The 19,133-nt window shown below is 40.6% G+C and overlaps 1 protein-coding gene across 3 annotated transcripts in view; it reads left to right on the top strand.

The window, feature by feature from the left end:
• The window catches only part of LOC139218474 (F-BAR domain only protein 2-like), a 39,054-nt gene that overhangs the window by 11,129 nt on the left and 8,792 nt on the right, over positions 1 to 19,133 (top strand). For all 3 annotated transcript variants that reach the window (XM_070850044.1, XM_070850043.1, XM_070850042.1), the window contains exons 5-17: positions 1,206 to 1,358; positions 1,602 to 1,706; positions 2,780 to 2,878; positions 6,549 to 6,645; positions 10,032 to 10,076; positions 10,291 to 10,360; positions 10,480 to 10,504; positions 10,787 to 10,843; positions 11,576 to 11,635; positions 11,869 to 12,042; positions 14,486 to 14,510; positions 15,897 to 15,936; positions 16,110 to 16,195. In XM_070850044.1, the coding sequence (XP_070706145.1) occupies positions 1,206 to 1,358; positions 1,602 to 1,706; positions 2,780 to 2,878; positions 6,549 to 6,645; positions 10,032 to 10,076; positions 10,291 to 10,360; positions 10,480 to 10,504; positions 10,787 to 10,843; positions 11,576 to 11,635; positions 11,869 to 12,042; positions 14,486 to 14,510; positions 15,897 to 15,936; positions 16,110 to 16,195 (1,036 nt within the window). The remainder of the gene's footprint in view (positions 1 to 1,205; positions 1,359 to 1,601; positions 1,707 to 2,779; positions 2,879 to 6,548; positions 6,646 to 10,031; positions 10,077 to 10,290; positions 10,361 to 10,479; positions 10,505 to 10,786; positions 10,844 to 11,575; positions 11,636 to 11,868; positions 12,043 to 14,485; positions 14,511 to 15,896; positions 15,937 to 16,109; positions 16,196 to 19,133) is intronic.

The following is a 19,133-nucleotide window of genomic DNA, read 5'->3' as shown; positions in this document are numbered from 1 at the left end:
CTATAGCATTCAGGCAGTTAGGGCTTGGTAGGGCTTTTTTTTTTTTTTTATACGACTGTTGATCTGTTACGTGAGTTTCATGTTAAATGTTGTCTAAACATAAGCAGCTATACAAAACTTTGCCAAAATAAAAAAAAACTGAAACAATTATTGAAATGAGAAGCAAAGAAGAGGAGGTGTGATACCCATCTTCCAATTATCACATGTAGTTTGATGCCCCAATGCTCACTGAGAAAAGTAACTGTTAAAAATACATTTATCTGCTCTTTAAACTCTCGCTATTGTCCCTAGTGAATGAAGTTGACAATATGGGCTAGAAGTCAACCCTCAACAAGAAAAGAGAAGCTGATAAATAGTTGATTTCATTCTGACACACATGATGTGCAGTGTTATTCTGTCAAGCTTTTTTCTTTTTTACACCTCTCCCGTCTATCTCTCCTTCCTTAGACACACCATGAGCTGATATCTCATGCATGAAGCCACAGAACACAAAGTTAAATAGAAGCTCAGAATTAGTGGAGCTGTCTTTGTGCTTTCAGCATGACAAAAAGGCTGTCCCAGTTTCTCTTCCCTACACTCTCTGTTCATCTCTGCTTTGTGTTTTATGGCTAACAGATACACTGCATCATGTAGTAAAGCAGTGTGAATAACAAAAAAAATAAATAAATAAAAAAAGAACACCAATCTCAAACTTTCTAAATTTAGATTTAGGATTTCACTAGTTTTGTTTTGCTCACTCCAATTATGTTTACATTATATCATCACAGATGATGATGATGATGATGACTAACTACCAAGCTTACTGTGTGATCACTGTAATTTACACTCATTACCATTTGATGATACTCTTTTCATGTCCTATAAAGTTAGTTGATGTGAAGAGCTATACAGATGGAAGAAATTCAGTCTTATACATTTTTTAATAGCCACTATAGGGCTTTAACTGCTGTACTGTACTGTGTAAACAGCTCTGTGTCACATGCTGTAGAATGGCACAGAGGAACTGCAATAGTGTTTTACAAGAGCAATAAAGGATCTCTGTCTGTGCTAAAAATTGTCTGTTTTGCCATAATAAACCAGGGGATTCCACTGTTGACTGTGCATTATGTTAACGTCAAACCGTACAATAGACAGTAGAGCAATGGGTGCCACTTGCACTTATTATTCAGCTTGAGTTGCTTTATAAGATATTTGTGTGTTGTTAGACAAAAGAGGAGGTTGCGTCTACCCTGGAGGCCGTACAGAACATCCAGACCACCTCTCAGGCTCTGCAGAAGTCCAAGGAGATCTACAATGCCAAAACTGTGGAGCAGGAGCGCCTCCGTAAAGAAGGGGCCACCCAGAGAGATGTGGACAAGGTGGGAGGTCACGTTCGCACGTACACACACCCACGTAATCGTGGTATGGTAATAAGGCTTGATGAAGTGCCTTAACACTCCACTCTATACAGAAACTTTAACCTCCAAAGCTGCTTGCCTTCAGATGTTAAGTGGAGCTTGGTTTCCTTGCAGATTTTTCAGTTGATCTGGGAAAACAGAGGGCCATTGTGTATAGTCTATAAACTGATGATAGCCATTTATCTGTCTGTTTATGTTTTGCAGGCTGGAGTGAAAGCCAAAAAAGCCACAGAGACCTACAAGTCATATGTGGAGAAATATGCCATAGCTAAGTCAGAGTTTGAACAAAAGATGGCGGAAACTGCACAGGTATTGTGAAAACTGATTTTGACTGTTCTGGTTGCATGCACTTTAATGAAATATGTGCTCATAAACTCTGTCTATTGTTGGTCTCTGTGGAATGCAACACTTTCATTGTGTAATCTGTCAGCGCTGTGCATGTGTGTGTGTGTGTGTGTGTGTGTGTGTATGTTCCACATTTTTTGTCCTGTATCATCTCCAGATTGTGTTTTTTCCTCCGTAACGGAATCGTTGTGGAAAGCTCTGATTGGATCCATCTGAAGAACTGATTAGATAAACTCCAAATTAAAATCAGATCAACAGAATTTGGCCTCCACATCCTCCTGCACCGCAGCAGCTCCGCCACCAGAAATGGTTCCAGTTAGCCTGGCGTTTTTGTTTTCCCTTAGAGTAAGCGGCATTGCAGCTCTGCTTCCCCGGGATCACAGTCTACGGCTCATCTCAAACGCAGCACATGTGGACATGAGTTATAAACACCGAACACATGTGCTCTCTGACATCACTGGGGCTCCTACATGTGTGTTCTGTTTGTCTGAGTGTGTCTGTGTGTGAGCGCATGCTTGCTGTTATCGTGGTGAAATGACAAAAGTATAGCCTCATTTGTGTGCACGTCTCTGTAGTGTAGATTGAGGAGTGAGTGGCCCTTTATCTTTGTGTTTGTGGTTAGAAGGGCTCATCCTCCTCTCCATCCACACTGTGATTTTCCAGTTTATGATTATTTATACTCATTCTCCGTGGTTCACCCCAGATGCCCAGAGTCAGATACAAATGGAAGTAAATACCAGCATTTAAGGTTGTAATCTACACCATACTGCTGCTCAAAGCCAAAAACTGAATAATTGACATTTTATGGGAGGAGCTATGTGTGTGTGTTAGCGCCACAGACCACCCAAACAGACACACAGGAAGTGGCAGGGACAGAATAAGGAAGTGAAGATTCCTAGGCTGCACTTATTTTTGTTTCCATGCCTGTTCGATGAGACTGACACCATGATGCACGTTTGTAGGCATGAAGTTTATTTGATTTCAAGCGATGATTTGTTGCATAGCCGTGCCATAACTACCCTCACCCTGTATTACAGAAATTCCAAGACATTGAAGAAAACCACATTCTCCACATGAAGGAGATCATTCAGTCGTACTCGCAGTCTGTCGATGAAACGCACGTTCAAATAGGAGAGGTGAGTGTGTACACACACATACGTACACGTATATCCTGACATATATTCTCTGAAACATTCCTGTGGGTGGAGTAGGTGTCTTGCTGACCTGAGGCTGTGCTCATTGGGTTCACTGTGTGTCATATCAATTAGTGTCATCTTTGATCTCGCTAATCGTTTAACTGAGAACCAGGAAATGGTCCATTCAGCCCTTTATGCCAAGCAATTAAAAACTGATCAAAACTCCCTCTCAGGCTATCTAAAACACCTCCAGAAGTCCAAACACTTGCCAGATACTGAGGCTGATAGTTAAAAGTGCTGCATGGGCTTGTTTGTTTCTGGACGAGTGTGTTTAGGTTTGAGAAAATGGCATCAAGTTCGATCAAGCCCAATTGTGAAGCCTTTCAAACATAATTCGCAGCTATATTAATCACTATATAATGTTAAGCAGAGTTTTATTTTCATTTATTTGTTCAGCAATCATCCTTACCAGTGCCAAACAGAATAACTCAAGACCAACCACAATCTGGTGCTCCACTCTGATTATCATTATCTGAAGCTGCTCCGTGCTGATGCTGCTGCTGCTGCTGCTGCTGCTGCTCTAGTTCTCTTATTGTCCATAGAGGGCGATGCAGCTCCACCAACAGTAACTTAGTCCAGTCTGCTACTCTTACAGCAAGTTGGAAAGATTGTGGAGAGACAGGCTACTGCAGGTTATTCAGCCACACACTTCCTGCTTCTGAGCTGGAGATGGGCAGTGCTGCTGCCTGTTGCTGAGGCAAATTGAAATAATGCCTGTAGACAAGTGGTCAGTCCTTCCAAAGCTGAAATATCACAAGCAGACTAAGAAATTGTAATTCATCCATTTATTTTTTTAACTAGTTTGCAAGGAGGGACCTTGTGAATATTATTATATATCACATAAAGGTGCGCTGAGAAGGAGGAGGGAGAGAGCGGGGCAACATTGTGCTTAGACACTGAGTCCACAGGCATTCATGCTGACAAACAAACACACAGATAAAATCACACATATTTCCATTCAAAATATAAAATATTGAGTGCTGTTATGGTTAGACAGTGACACACGATGAAACTCACACCGAAGACATACAGCCACTGTGCTGTGTTGTTGGGGATTGTTTTAATGATATCCGTGCTACCTTTAATTTCAGCCTGTATTTTGTTTTGAGTAAGAAACTGTTTGAATATTTGCGTCTAAAGCACAGTTATTATTATTATTATATTTCGTCTAGTTTCTTCAATAATATTCTTATACCCACATGATTTTTTTAATGACATGCTCTGTAGTAGAACATTCAATACACTGGCCATACAGTTTAAAGAGCCAAGCAATAAGTGGGAACTCACACACACATTGTCCAATTATTTCGATTCACAGTTTTTAAGTACATTTGCAAATGCATCATCTGTACCCAGCAGGGTCAACAACAACATTAGTTTTTCCACTTTTGAAAAAACAAAACTAAACAGTCGCTCCTCACTTCTTCTTGAGGCTATTGGCTCAAGGTTACTTAGTCATTAACACACCCGAATCTCCTGTCTGAGGCTTAGTTGAATTGAGGTTCATGCTAAATTGGTGGTACAATAATAAAGTCCATTAGACTGAAGCTACAACTGTTTATGCAGTAATTAGCAATTTCGTGGTACCTTAGAGAGTCCGTTAGTTATATGTAGTATGTTATTGGTAATCATCATTTTTCTGGGTAGAGCATCACATATGTGATTTTGAAATTATAGTTATTACTATCTGTATAGACATTAACCGTTACATTATCTGTTATTGGTTGGTGGGAAGTGGATTCGCTACAATATGCTTGTTGTGAACTCATGAATTCTAATTGATGGTCGAAGCACCTGCAAAGATGCCTGCACATCTCGTGTGGGATAGCATGAATCTGAGAGTGTGTGTTACACCCTCCCAGTGAAGCTCCTCGCTGGCAGGTGAACGGCTGGGGACCCCATGTGTAACAGTTTATCAGAGGAGACATGGCTGTTTACACTCCCACCAGTGTCAGTGAGGTAGTAGTGACAGGGGAATTCTGGGGAGGGGGGATGAAGCTTCCCCAATAGTCCAGTTTAGGAGTTGCTGTCAGTCCAGGGATATTAAATTACCAGAGACAAGTGATCACAGGGAAGTGCAGTACATGAAACCAAAGCATTTGGAATTTTAAGACAAGGCTCAGCCAGCATCAGCTCAGTGGGCAGGAAGGATAAGAGGGGAAAAAGTGAGCAGTGTAAATAAAGAGAAATGAAAGTTTAAATATGAGTAGACAGAAGTGAAGTGTTCTCTCCTGTGTAGAGAGCTTTAAAGTCAGAAGAGCAGGTGTGACTGTTAGTTTGCGTGCTGTGTTTGTTTTTGTAAGCGAGCATTTGTGTGTGTGAGGAACCCTTGAAGGCAGATGCATGTTTTGAGCATGTGGTTGAAAGTCTCCGTGGGACGAGGTTTGTGTGTATGTGTGAGAGGGAGAGGGAGTGAGGGAGAGGGAGTGAGGGAGAGGGAGAGAGGGAGGGAGAGGGAGGGAGAGGCGAGCAGGGCACGCAGGTTGATGACCTCCGTCATGGCAGCAGCACCTGACAGATCGCGTGTGCTGCACTGAGCATACTTCCTCACCGCGGCAACCTCCCTGCCGCCCCCTCCCTCACCCACATCATCCTCCCCCTAACATCCTCTCCTGCCAGGGCACAGAAGGCTAATGCACTCCACCTCACCGCAGGGGCCCAGGGGGCAGACACATATGTGTGTGTATGCGTGTGTGTTTGTTTGATAGTGGAGCCACTCTTCGCTTACAGTATCACGCACATCTAAATGGTTTGGTGAGATGGCAGTCAGCCGCTCTTCTTCATCCCCATGCCTATACATCCCTTTCACTTCCCCCTCAGTAAACACACAAGCACACATGCACATCCAAAACAAACAAGCAAACAAGCACTATCCTTCCTCTGATACTGCCCAAAGGGCATGAGTAGACCGCAGTGCCAGCAACAATGATTCAACCTGACACAATAGAATGACAGTAAAGTACAGTGTGTCTCCACAGGCAGTTACTGAAAATGTTTTAAATACCACTTAAAGGCATTAATAGAGTTTATCGTTACAGGGAACACTAACGGCAACACACTGCATTTGTATCCTATTCCATACATCATAAACCAAATCACACCAAACACTCACTACGTGACACTAATCCTTTATATTTCTTCATTCACCAACAAAGTCAGCGTGATGTATTGATTTATACATCTCCTCCATCCCAAAGGATTCAGTTAGTGCAGCTTCAAATTGTCCATAAACACAGTATATAAGGTATAGTGTGTTTATGAACCACAGTACTTTGTGTTGTTCCATCTTTGCCGATGAGGTCAATTGTGGCAGTGCTGCCAGTACAAGGATATGTAGTTAATCTGATCTTGGTGTAGTCAGAGTTCTGGCGACATTTTCTATAAGAGGATTGGACCCCATTAAATGACCCAAAATAAATGTTTTCATTTATTAATTGCAGTGAATCTAAATGAACAAATTGATCAACAATTAACTGTGTAAATTCTTGATCCCTAACCTTAAAAGAATCCAAAATCTGGCAGCAGATTTTATGAGAGAATCTGCTGCAGTTTAACTTGTTTGCCCAGTTTGTTAAGTTTAACGTATGATTTATTTTTTGGGATTTTGTAGGTCCACAAAGAATTTGTGCGGAACATTGAGAACACCTCAGTGGAGAGCTTAATACAGAAACTGGCCGAGAGCAAAGGAACAGGAAAGGAGAGACCAGGTAAGCCGCCGGACTCTTGCATGTTTTATTCTTACGATAAATGTTTGTCAGTGTCTGTGCTGCGCATAAATAAAATAGTAGCCAGGGGAATGGGCCTTCTGCCTGTCCTGCCTTGTGGGGCGGGTAGGGGTGTATGGAGAGGGGCAATTAGAAGTAGGAGAGGGCCATCAGAGTCAATCATAGTAATCTGCTATAAAGGTAGGCAGGCTTGGCATTCCAGTAAGCATGTGACACACAGGGGGCTTTGCTGTGCTTGCAGACTAAGCAGGCAGAACCAACCTTTTCAGGAGGTCAGAGCTCAACAATGACTCTTGTGTAAACTTTGCCATGCCACAATAATCAAGGGAATACTCCTCAGACTCCTTTGGCTCTACCCCCTTGCCTCCCTCTTTTTCACACACGCACGCACAGCTCATTCATTGATAGTCAGTTGCAGTTGTTGTACAGTAGTCGCCTTGAGGATTTTTTTTTGAAACCAACTATTTTACCTTTAATGATATTAATCAGTCTGTGAAACCTGATGCATGTGAACAGCTTAAAGCCCTGTGGTAAATATCCAATTACTTCACTGGTCCCTGTACTTGTACTACATTACGCCAGGTCACAGACACAAAAGGTTCACCTCTGCTGTGTTTGTGTGTACACAAATGGTGACCCCTGTGTCCAGACGCTGCGTCCAAGGAGTGGTGGCCTTCATTTGTTTGGACAGCAGAATTAATTGAGGCTAAAAAAACGGTCAGAAAATTCCTCTTGTATCAAGCTGTTCATTAGGGATTGCGCAGCAGCCCCGGCCCTGTCAGAAAAATAACCTGTCTGTCCCCTGATTAAATAGCTGAACGGATGGCCGGTCCAGTGCCTTTAGAGAGAGAGAGGTTGAATAAACTTTCTATTGCGGAAACAATCCCAAAGTGACACGCTGCGAGGCAGGGGGGTTCGGAGTGTTCAACGATATCCAGCTGAGCTGTCAACTGGCGGTGGGCCAGACACGCAAACCCCCTCCGCCCCTCTTCCACTCCCAGTGCCATGTGAAGCATATGCAATTTAAAAAACCATTCTCCGCTCATGCGTGACTGCATGCTTCCCTCACAGAGAGTAGAGAGAAAAGAAACATCTTCCCCTGTATAAACAAAGTCGTCTGTCTGTTTAGGAGATGTTTAAACAGTTCCTAATGTCTGGCCAGATTTAGGTAATATTCATGTGTCTAGTGTTTGGACTTTTTTTGCAGTTGGTGTGCATAAATATTGTCAGATGCAATCGCAGGATGCTGGCGGCAAAGAGTTCCTGCTCTGCCTGGGCCTTACGTAGATCCACAGCATTTGTTAAACATCCCGTGAATAAAGAATGGAATTTGTAATTTTCCAGTAATTCCCCCCTTTCTGGGTCCTTTTTTAATTTCTTTTGTTTGACAATATCTACAACTGATGCATTTAATGAAAGATGATGTCAAATGAGATAATGATTATGGGCTTCCTCTCCAGGAAAAGGTACACCTCATGAGCTCAGATTCGCTTACCTGTTTTATGTCAGTACAGTGATCGAATGGAGACAATGAAATTACCATCCCTCTCACTTCCTCCCACGAGAGAAAGTTCTTGAATGAGCATGCCAATTTTGTTTTGATTGGCATGAAACTCTCTCGTCGTTCGTGCTGTCGCTGTGTATTCGCCGGCGGTGAAGAGGCCTGATATTGCACAGTAGAGTAGATCGGTCATTGGTGTACTTTATCCACTTCACTTGGCGTGATGCATGCCTCTCGTGACTCGCCGCTTCCCTGCGCTTCACTCAGCATTGCACACGCCAAACAATGCGTCAATTCTGCTCGCGACTGGCATCCTCTGGGGAGATCGCATTGGGCTGCTGCTACTGTATACATTTTGAGTTAAATTATCATTAGCTTTGTTGTTTTCAGGTCAAGGCATGTTAGTGTATTGGTTATATTGCCAGAGGGTCCTTCCCCCTCTCTCTGTCTCTCTTGCTCATCTTGCAAGCTATTAAGCTTTCTAGTTATGTTCAGCATATATCTGTGTCTATCTGGTCTAATAGCAAACACAGACTGCATGTCTTCCAGGTCATGCATTTTAAGAAAAAAATTGCTTCAAGTACTTAAAAATTGCATTTGAGCATTGATATATTGTTTTCTTCATGTCACATATCTGTAGAACTGCTGTTACATATGGGAATGAAATACGCTGTTGCGTGTGTTGAGATATATAGCCTAATATATGGATTAGATGGGCTAATATAGATATTACATTAATGTAAATGATTTTAGTTTGTTTAATCGTATAGCTGAGGTGTCACTACTTCTTATGGGCAACAGCATCACAAAGACAAAGCAGCCCAACCTCCCAGATTTCTCTGATTGACGCGTACACTGATTGCATGCCTTGCCTTTGGTTTTCCTACAGCTTTTAGCGTGTGCGTTTGTGTGAGCATGTGTGTGTAAAGGCGCCTGTCCTTATGTGAAGCCCCCATAAATGTTTCTGGAGGCACATTTGAAGCGTGACAATCCAAGTGCGGGACCTTGGAGGTGTATGTGAATAATTGATGAGCATCAAATTAAGTGTAAACTTTGTTGGTTTTTTTTGTTTGTGTTTTTTTTATTCAAATAAATCCATGGCTGGTCATGCTCGAAGTGATATTATGGTCATTGGCTGGAATGGATATGACAGTTTGTTAGTTTAATGTATTAATCAAGGTTGCCACGATCTCTTTAGTGGATTTAAATGTTTGTGTGCGCTTGCTTACGTTTGGTTTTTTATATTCAGCCTGTTAGTCTGCTTTCTGTCCATTATTGCACGCCAGAGGGAAGCGGATCTATTAAGCCTGAGAGCAGATTTGCCCATGTGGCTTTAAACACTTCACTGCATGTAATCTTGTTTATCTTATTGTAATAAGGTTAGTGACTTTGCGTGTCCCGTGTCGGCAGATTTAGTTTTTGCTCAGTTTAGTCTTCATACCTGCTGTTTGCTGTCAATACCAAGGCTCCTGCTTTTCAATTAGAAGTGGTTTACGATTGTGGCGACTCATGTGTCCCAGGTGAGGGTTTGTGTACGTGTCGGTGAGGAAGACTCTGTGAGGAAGAGTTAATGCTTTGTGTTCCCAGGAGGGAGTGTTGCACCTTTTGTGAGGGCCACCAGACACACAGTTGACTCTTCCAGTGACCCCGTCTGCCCCCTGGGACTAGCCTAGCGCTGTTTGTATACACACTCTGTATGACACGGCAGACTGCATGTTGTGTATTTGCCAAATTGCGTTTTTGGTGTGTGTGTGTGTGTGTGTGTGTGCGATTATTGCGTGATGTACATTCACAGCATTCACAGCAGTGGGTCATTGACCCTTTCCGTGCCAAATGAACCTAAATGATTTTTTTTTTGTCTCATTAGGACCCATTGAGTTTGAGGAGTGCAATGCAGCTATTGCTACTGAAGGTAAGTCTCATTACAAAATTACAAAGTACACTACAAATGGATCACTAAATACAGCCCTGAATGTTCAAAGCAAGTTATTTTGATATGTAGTTTCCTTGTGTAGTAGTGTGTTGACGAATGAATTACCCCTGTACCTTTATATATTGTTGATCACAAACACATTTAATGTTATGTTTCAGTCTGTGGTTGAAAAATGTATTGTTTTTGTATTAAGGTGCAAAGCCCAGAAAGAGAAAACCATTTGGCATCCCAGGTCGCAGGAAAGACAAGGACACAGACTCCACGTGAGTGAGGACATCAGCATTTTCACCACATCAACACAATGTGTGCAACTTATTTTTTTGTTTTCCCTCCTGTAAAAAAAAGAAATATCTCAATATAATGTGACATTTTTGTCTTCCAGGGAGTCCACAGAAGTTGAAGCTGCTGTGAGTATAATGTTCACCAAAACGGACCCTCATTCTTTATCTTTTAGTCGAAACTTCGGCCGACACTTCGGCTTTGTGTGTTATTTTGATTTCAAACAGGAGGAGGTGGAAAAGATCCATGTTCATTTTATTCTGCGGTGTATTTTGCGACCTGAATGCACGACTCTTTCACTCTCTCTCTCTGTTGCGCTCACTCTTGCCTGTTGTTTGTTTTGTAGATTTGCTCATTCATTCTTTCATTCATTCATTTATTCATTCAGTTGTCTCTGTCTGTGCTTGTAGAACACTGCCAATGGTGCTCCCCCTGGATACTATGGGGCCATAGACATCCAGAATGCTGTAAGCAAGCTAATACACACAGAAACACACTCACACATGTAAATATTCATAGCCAGACCTTTTTTTTAAAATATAAATCACAATAAGAAAATACATTTTCTAAACATACACATTTTAAAATAGGGGTAATTATTTTTCTAGACATTTCCTCTAAACTAGGATATATAAATGTTTAATATGATTATCCAAGTTGTAAAAATGTTGGCTAGCGTCACTAAGCTCTCTATGCACATGACAACATGTTTGTTCAGATGTGTTTCAGCCAAACGTTATGTGTAGAAGTTTCTTTGGACATTTTCCAGTGTTTTCTCTTTGACTGACTTGACTTGACTGTGTACCTGCTAAATGTAGTTTGACTTTGTTCAAATTTATGGTAAATATGCAAAGTGAAAAACATGGTTGTAATCACTAATCAGGTACTAGTTAGTTAATCAACTAATTAACTAATTAATTATTAACAGTTAATTATATTTCCTATATTGCATTGTACATTACATGGATTGACTGATTTAAAGCAATCTGAAAGAATTTCTTGCCTAAAATGAATTTTGTAAGAACTATAAAATGTGCAAAAGTGTAAATGACGATAAATACAATTTTAGTATCATTAAGCTGTTTTAAAACTTAATTATAAAGAATACAAATACAAAACATCTATTTAATCCTTTTCTTGATTTAATAGCTCACCAAAGTTTGACTCTAAACAAGACTTTTGCTGTTTGTATGTTGTAGAATGTCCCCCAAGTGGATGCAGAGGGCTTCTGTATCAGACCGGAGGCAAATGAAAATGATATCCTTTTAAATTGTCTTGATGCTGTTCACACTCTGAGGCTCAGTCCAGCTTGTAAGACATCAAGGATTTGTTGCTTTTTTCTTTTTTTTTTTCTTGTCCTCTTCTCGCATCTGCAGTCTGAGACCAGAGCTAAATAAGAGCTGAAGGCAGACGATCCCTCTCTCTCTCTCTCTCTCTGCTTTGTGCCTGTTGTTCTGTTGTTGTTATCTCCTTAACTGTGTTTTGCTCACATGCCAAAGAGAATTCCTTCTATTCGTCCAGCGACTCAGAGGATGACGATGAACCCAGGAAGTTCCACGTAGAAATAAAGCCCGTTCAGCCAAACAATGGCACGCATCAGAACCGCGCCACCATAGACGAGCTCAAAGCCTCCATCGGAAACATCATCCTGTCGCCCTCGACCTCGGTATGGCTTCACTGCGTACTTAAAATACGCCAAATACCTAAAATCCTAAACACATACCTGTTGCTCTGCTGCTCTGCTGCAGCAGAAGTCTGCTTCTGCAACACTAGAGGGCAACAGGGGAATATCTAACCTATCCCTATCCCAAACTAACCCTCCTGTAGATGTTCACCATTCGTCACTCTTTCTTGAGGCTTATTTTATTTACATTGGAAAGACACATGTATTATGTCTAATTTATTTCACACGCCAGATTGACTTCAGATTCACTAAGGTGCCTGTTTGCACACATTTCATGTTTTGCTTTTACTTTGGATTCAGTTTCATGTCAAACATCCATGGGATACTTTCCCTATTTTTCCTTTTAAGAAAAAAATATCAAGAAAGAATCATTTCTGAGTTAAGTATGTGATTTTGTTGGCCTCAACTGCAGACTCACACACATGCTCACTGCCCTCCTTGTAGGCACTTAAGGGAATGCTTAGCAGCAATGGCCAGCCTACACACACGCAGAAGCCAGTCTGATCCATGACCTCAGTCATGGAGCCCTTCATTCAGCCCCTTGTCTCTCACCATCACTCAATCTCTGAATCACTCTCTGCTGCTCTATGAAAATAGCCGCTGCCATTAAACTTTAAAACCACTACTGCTTGTGTGCAAACATGCACCGTGTGCGCACTGAGCTGCTGTTGTTGTTAATGTTGTTGTGGAGCGGCTGAGAGGGCACGCTCAGTGTCACGATGGGGGTCTAGTGGGTTTCACCCGCCACACTCCCCGGCTGCACATTAAACGCCTGTCACGGCATCTTCATCCCGGCTCACTCCCTCAGCCTCTCCCTTCTGCTCTCACCACTGTTTCTCCTCACTGTTTGTGTTGTACCTCACTCTTTTTTCCTCGTTTCTTTGTTTGCTTTAACTCTTTTGGTTTTATTGGTGCCCACTTGTTCTAGACAGGACTCTTTTGTGGTTATTTATGAATACTTTATGGGGTTAGTTGCCTAGTTTTTTTACAAATGTTTTCTTTTTTTCCACCCAAGGAATTAATGATAAAGATAAGTTACAACTTTATAGAGGATGGTTTTTTTCCTTTTTTAATGTAGTAAGATTCAGAAGGAAAGATGTTCTCTTTCAAACCTTTGACTTGTTTCATTGCAGTTTGGTTTTGGTTGTTGTTGAGACTCAAACCCACAAGTACTTTCTCATCCTAAAAGTACAAAAAAAAAAAAAAACACAGACTGCTGTTTGTGTGCTGACTCTGATTTGCATTTAAATACCAGAATTAGATTATGTGTGCCTTCCTCTCTGTCTGTTCACATTTATGTTTCACACCCTTTTCCTATTTTGTTTTTACCAAAAAGTTCTGGATTAAAGTTAAAACATACATCGAAGGTGATGACGAAAGTTGCATCATCTGGTGTGAATTATTAAGAGATTTTCTTTTTTTTTTTCCTCAGTGCTCATTTTTCTGTCTTTTTCATTTCTCCTCCTGTTCAGTTCCCCCTCTGCGGTGTTCTCTTTATTGAAATAGCAATGGAAGTCGTGTGTGTGTGGCCAGCAAGAGCCGTAATTGAACCCATTTGCCGCTTAGCGCCTGTGGGACTAAACCCTGGCCTCACAGCTCTATGGTGGTTAAACGCTTTTGCTATGTGCCTTAAACCCATTTTGTTTCTTTTTCTCCCCTCCTCCCTTGACAACCCCCCTCCAACCTTTCTCCTTGTGCGAAAAAATTCTTTATTGAAATTGATGCTCTAAGTTTCCATCGGGTTGGTGACCCTCAAGAGTGTATCATGCATATCTTGTGTTAAGCAGCATGACGCGTCAGATTTATGTCCAGGAAAAAAAAGGCTCCGTAAAGGAAGTTTGCGAAGTGTTGGGGGCACGCTGTCCGTTGTCCCTGACTGATCAGGGTATGGGCTTCGATGCACGGTTTTGCACTGCTGAATTTTTCACCCTAGGTTTAACGTCTGGTATGTGTGAGTTGAGAGTAGTCCTGTGATTTACTGTCTTTAACTCTGAAGTGGAAAATTCCCCTGGCCACTGGGAGTAATTAATAATATTGTTTTCAACCCTTAAAAGCTTTTTCTCCCTATTTTCATTTTGGTTTATATATTTGAAATCTTATATATTGTATCATAAATACTATCAAAAGGGCTCACGGTTTCAACCCATTTGAAATGTAAAAGGCAAAGAAGAAGTTTGAGTTTCCAAAAGTTGTAACGAAGCAGAGAAAAAACACGCTGACCCGTAAAATACTTCATTTTACTGTGTAAAAAGCAGTTTGTTTTATGTGTCCTGCACAGAGTTTAATCAGCTCTGCCTTGTCAGTTTTGTCCTAGTTGGGATTTTTTTCCCCCAACAAATGCAGCAAATTTCTGGCAAGCAAAGGTTGAAAATTCGTGGTGGGTCGCATGCGTCTTTGATTAATTAATGTCTGTTTTTGTTTTCAGGGACAGATGCGAAGGAACCAGTCCAGTGAGTATTTTCTCAGTCTGACCTCTCTGTATCTGTGTGTTGGTGGATGACTGTGAAGGGGGTCGACTGTACGACTTCTCAACTACATTTTTCTTGGCGCAAGTTGTTTTTAAAGAGGTTGTCTTTTAAAAGGAAAATCCAGACACAGAGCCAAAACCAACATATCCCGAGAAAAAGTAAATAACTGATCCTTTCTGTAAATGTGAGCTTGAGGGATATTTCCCTCCTATGGTACAAATAAGATTAATTGCTTAATTAGCTGTTTATATTTTGACATGTCAGAAATTATCTTTTCCATTCTGCCAACTGGCACAGTATGTAGAAGGGAAGTTTTGTGTGTGTTTGATTTCTTACCCACATGCTTGAGGAATGCTTTAAGAATAGTTATACCTACAGGTCATGTATCATGAGGTCTCGGTGCAGGTTTGAAAAAGCACTGAACATTAATTCAGGAAGTGTTTTTTATGTGTTAATGCTTTTCTTTCTTTTCAAAACGTGCTTTCACTCACCGTGTTTGTATGTAACTTAGTGGTGCGAAGCTCACATGCTGCAGCTAAAGCGCTGATCAACTTGAGGCCAGTTTACACAAGGTATGCACTGATAGATGTGTACTCTACATACAATAGGGATGACAGGAGTATCTACATTAAGCTCTAAGGCTCAGGGTCCTGGTAAGTATGTTTTCACTACAGTAGACCCTGCCTCGCCCTCCCTTCAAAATATCCGCCTCAGCCCTCATCTCTGCCCCCTCATTGGAGCCAGCTGACTACACTGACACTGTGTTCTCTCACTCCAAACTTTCAGTTTATTTTGAAGAATTTACCTACATGTATGGATTTCTATTCTGGGCCTCTCAATTGTATCCTCTTACCTCTGGTGCTTACATGCCGTTTCAGTTTGCTTATGTGGATCTTTACATTGTATTGTAACACTTTAGAAAGGGGCACAGAATAACATAAGTAATGCCTGATTTTATTTTTCAATTTTTTTTTGCAAAACCTCTCCATCCCCTGTTGTAAAGTGTTACTATAACATTAAAAAGACACTTGAACTTAACCCCTTGCAGTATTTGGGTAAGATTTTAAGGTTTTAGTGTCCAATACAGAAATAAATAATATACATATTGTATCTCACCTAAATCTTACTGCAAATATATTTCTCTGACTTTTCATGGCAGATGGTTCTCACCTCAGTTTATATTTCTGGTTTTAGGTGTGATGTAGTGTAAACATGACTTTTGGCAAGTGTGTTTGAATACTAGGTTTTTGAAAACCTCTTGTGTTGGGTTTTTATTTTCAGTTTTAGTTGCTGTGAAATGTGTTTGCTGTCATCACTCTGTGCAGGTCTGCGGGCTCTAATTTTCTGCTTGTTTTTCCCTCACTGCAGGTGATGAGCTGGCAAAACCCAGAGCGCCGACATCATATGAGTATGTATGAAAGTGCTCATGACTGCCACTACTTTCTGCATGTTTACTATGCCTTTTAAAGTTTTAGTATGTGTTTTGTGGATGCTTTTGCTCGTGACTCAGATCGTGCTGCCTTTTTGCTTGAAATATGCCGAAGTTTGACTTGACTCTCTCTCACTCTCTCCTCTGGGCAGACTGGCCAACAACGACCTTCTGTCTCTGGACCCGTTCAGCCCAACTCTTGCAACAGGCTCCTCTCTCTCTGTGTCTTCATCAACAGGTAATTCCAAAAGCCAAATTTGCATACATACATTCTCACTCAGTATCTCAACAAAATGTGTACCTCCATTAAGAAGTTGTAAGATTTCAGCCTTGGTTGATTTGTTGACACCCATGGTCTCTAGTAATAACAGCAAACACAACAGAGCAAATGGTATATTTGTTTACAGTGCTGCCAAACTAACTTAGATTCTGCAATAATTGCAGCAGTGATCTGATTTCACAACTAATTTGTGGCACAACAGAAAACATTAAAAGGAGTTGGTTATTTTGCTGAGTAGCTGGAGGTGTGCAGCCTGTCACCAGCTCTTCATCTGGCTGCTCATTTTTATTGCATTAATCCCTCGCAAAAATTGAGAATTATCCACTGATGGAAAAAATACTGAAATGCAGCACAAGAACTGCCTCTATGACTACTTAAGCACTTTTAATGTGAAGCAGCAGGAAATGTTGAGTTGGCAGTAACTTAACCAGCTCTGGCACAATGTAAAGAGAGTGAACAGTGAAGCTGAAATCAATAAAGTCAAGTTGCGCTGGATTACATGCACACATTGTTTCCTGTGGATCCCTCTGTCATGTTTAGGTAGGCAATCTGAATTGAGTGCAGGAATGGCAGACTCCGCCACTACCAGTACAAGCTACTGTATAGAGGGTTACTTGTAAGTACAGTGAATGGCTATTTTAGAAGAAATGCTATGCACATATAGTATGAAAAACGGGGTTTAATTTCAAGAAGGATTATAACTTTAAGGAACAACCAAATCGTGAACATTTTGGATTTTACTCACTTAACTGAGCCAGTAATCCAGTCCTGTCTGCTCTCTCCTTGATCTCACCATCTCTCTATGCACTCTCCCTGTAGCCTCCCCTTCCCTTTCTTTCTTTCTGAGCTACTCAGTTGGGAGCCTTTCCTCTCAGGGCAGACCCAGATGAAGGAACTGACCCTTAAGGTCAACAGAATATTTGACTTTAGGGAATTAAAATGGCTGGCTTTTTCTATTCCAGTTTGCGGTTTGTCTTCTAAATCATCTTCTGATTTTGTACCGATCTCCATTCTCTTGTCTTTTCTCAATGCTTAAATAGTATTAAATAGTGTCTGCCTATTTTAAAATATAAATCTGTATCACATATAGAATATATATGTAGAACATTGTAAATGTAAATGCATTACTTTTTGTTGCATATTAATTTTCTTAAAGCTTCTACAGTCATACTTCCCTAAAAAGTGTTTGTTTTACTTTAAAGGTTTTTTAAACACACTGGGTTGCTAGTGTGATTCTCATGGCTTTACGTGCATGACACCAGTGTTTAAACAGAGTGACATTAGCGCTGACCCATTGCCTAGGTTAAGCGTAATCCACAGTTAATTGGCACCTAGTTAAGGTCAGAGGGTCGGCTATAAAGCCCACTGGCACGTATGTTGTCAAACAGTGTCTCGTTACTGTCAAAGGTCTCGGCTTAGAAGTCAAAAGAGCATCGTACAGTGCCCTGATTAAGATACGGTGATGGGAATTAAGTCCCCACTTACAGCCTGTTAAATCTCCCTGTGTACAGTGCAGCAGTATTAACAGCTCCAAATGTACACATGACACATTAAACAAGTCTAGTCTGAGGAATTAAAAAGATTAAACACTCACTGAATTAAACAGGATTTGTGAAAATGTGGATTTTTTTTTTCATTTCTTGTATGTTATATATTGTATTTATCCATTTATTTTGTGTTTTGATTTTCCTTGTACATTTTCATCTGTTTTTACATTTTTTTTTACGTTGCTTTTTGTTTTATTACAATGATGTCCGAGTTTAAATTACGTGATGTTTTATTGGTTTGTTTTATTTATGTATTTATTTATTTGAACTTCTCTTGTTAGACCTTGCCTCTATCTTCCTTTCAATCCCTCCATCTCCATCTATTCTGATGAATGACTCAGACGTCTTTCTGCCAGAGGCATCAGGTAAAACATGGGTGCTTCATTCATTCAAGGAAAACTTGTTTGAACAACATGAGGCATTCATCAGCTACTGTTTGGCATGGTATTTCTGTTTGAGTTTTGTTTCTTTTTATGTAAAAACCTTGGAGATTTCTTTATTTCTTTGTTTCACATGCATGTGAACATATGTGAGTGTCAGACTGACTCATACTTTTGTCCTTATGCGTGTCTAAAATCAGGCTCACTGCTTTACACATTTGTTGCTGATAAAAGGATGCATTTTAGGATGCAGTTTGCTACAGTAGATACATAGATGCCGTGAGTCCTTTTTCATTTTACAGAAAAATGTGTAGTAATTTCAACAACGGTCACTAACTAAAGATACTAATACTAATGTGCATACAGTTTTAACTCAAAGTTACACCAACGGTAATATTATTATTTTGGCTCCATGTACTAACCCAGATATTCTGACTTTACAAAGTCATCATAGAGCCTCATCCACTTCATATGATACAGGGTTGAGTGTGCAAATTCAGATGCACTATTGTTATGTCAGTGGATGAGTCATGTGATAACACATCACTCGTTCTGAACATTACCCGCTGATCTAAAACTCATCAATATCACGCTAAAGGGGTGTCAAAGCTCAGCAGTTCAGAAACCAAATTGTATTAGAAAGCAGCAAGTTTAGTTATAGATCTGACACCGGTGTATGATTACTTATGCCAGCTTCTTTCTTACACATAGGACCACAGCTGATCGGTCAGACCAACCACCTTACTTGCAGTATCAATCTTAGTATATAACAGACAGGCCAGCAAACTCTGGTAGAAAAGTATTTTTTCACATGTTTGAGATAAAAGCAATAAAGCATATGTATCTGTTCTTCTAGAATTGAAATGGTAAAAAAAATGAGTTCATTTTTTCGAATAAAGACTTTGAAATGATAAGATTCTGCTTGACAGCTGAGGGGTCACGTTGTAATTTGCTTGTGATACTAAAAGT

Source organism: Pempheris klunzingeri, chromosome 19 (assembly GCF_042242105.1).
Source record: "Pempheris klunzingeri isolate RE-2024b chromosome 19, fPemKlu1.hap1, whole genome shotgun sequence".
In the NCBI taxonomy this organism is placed as follows: Eukaryota; Metazoa; Chordata; class Actinopteri; order Acropomatiformes; family Pempheridae; genus Pempheris; species Pempheris klunzingeri.
The sequence above is the reverse complement of the archived record's forward strand: the minus strand, read 5'-3'. Positions and strand labels throughout refer to the sequence as shown.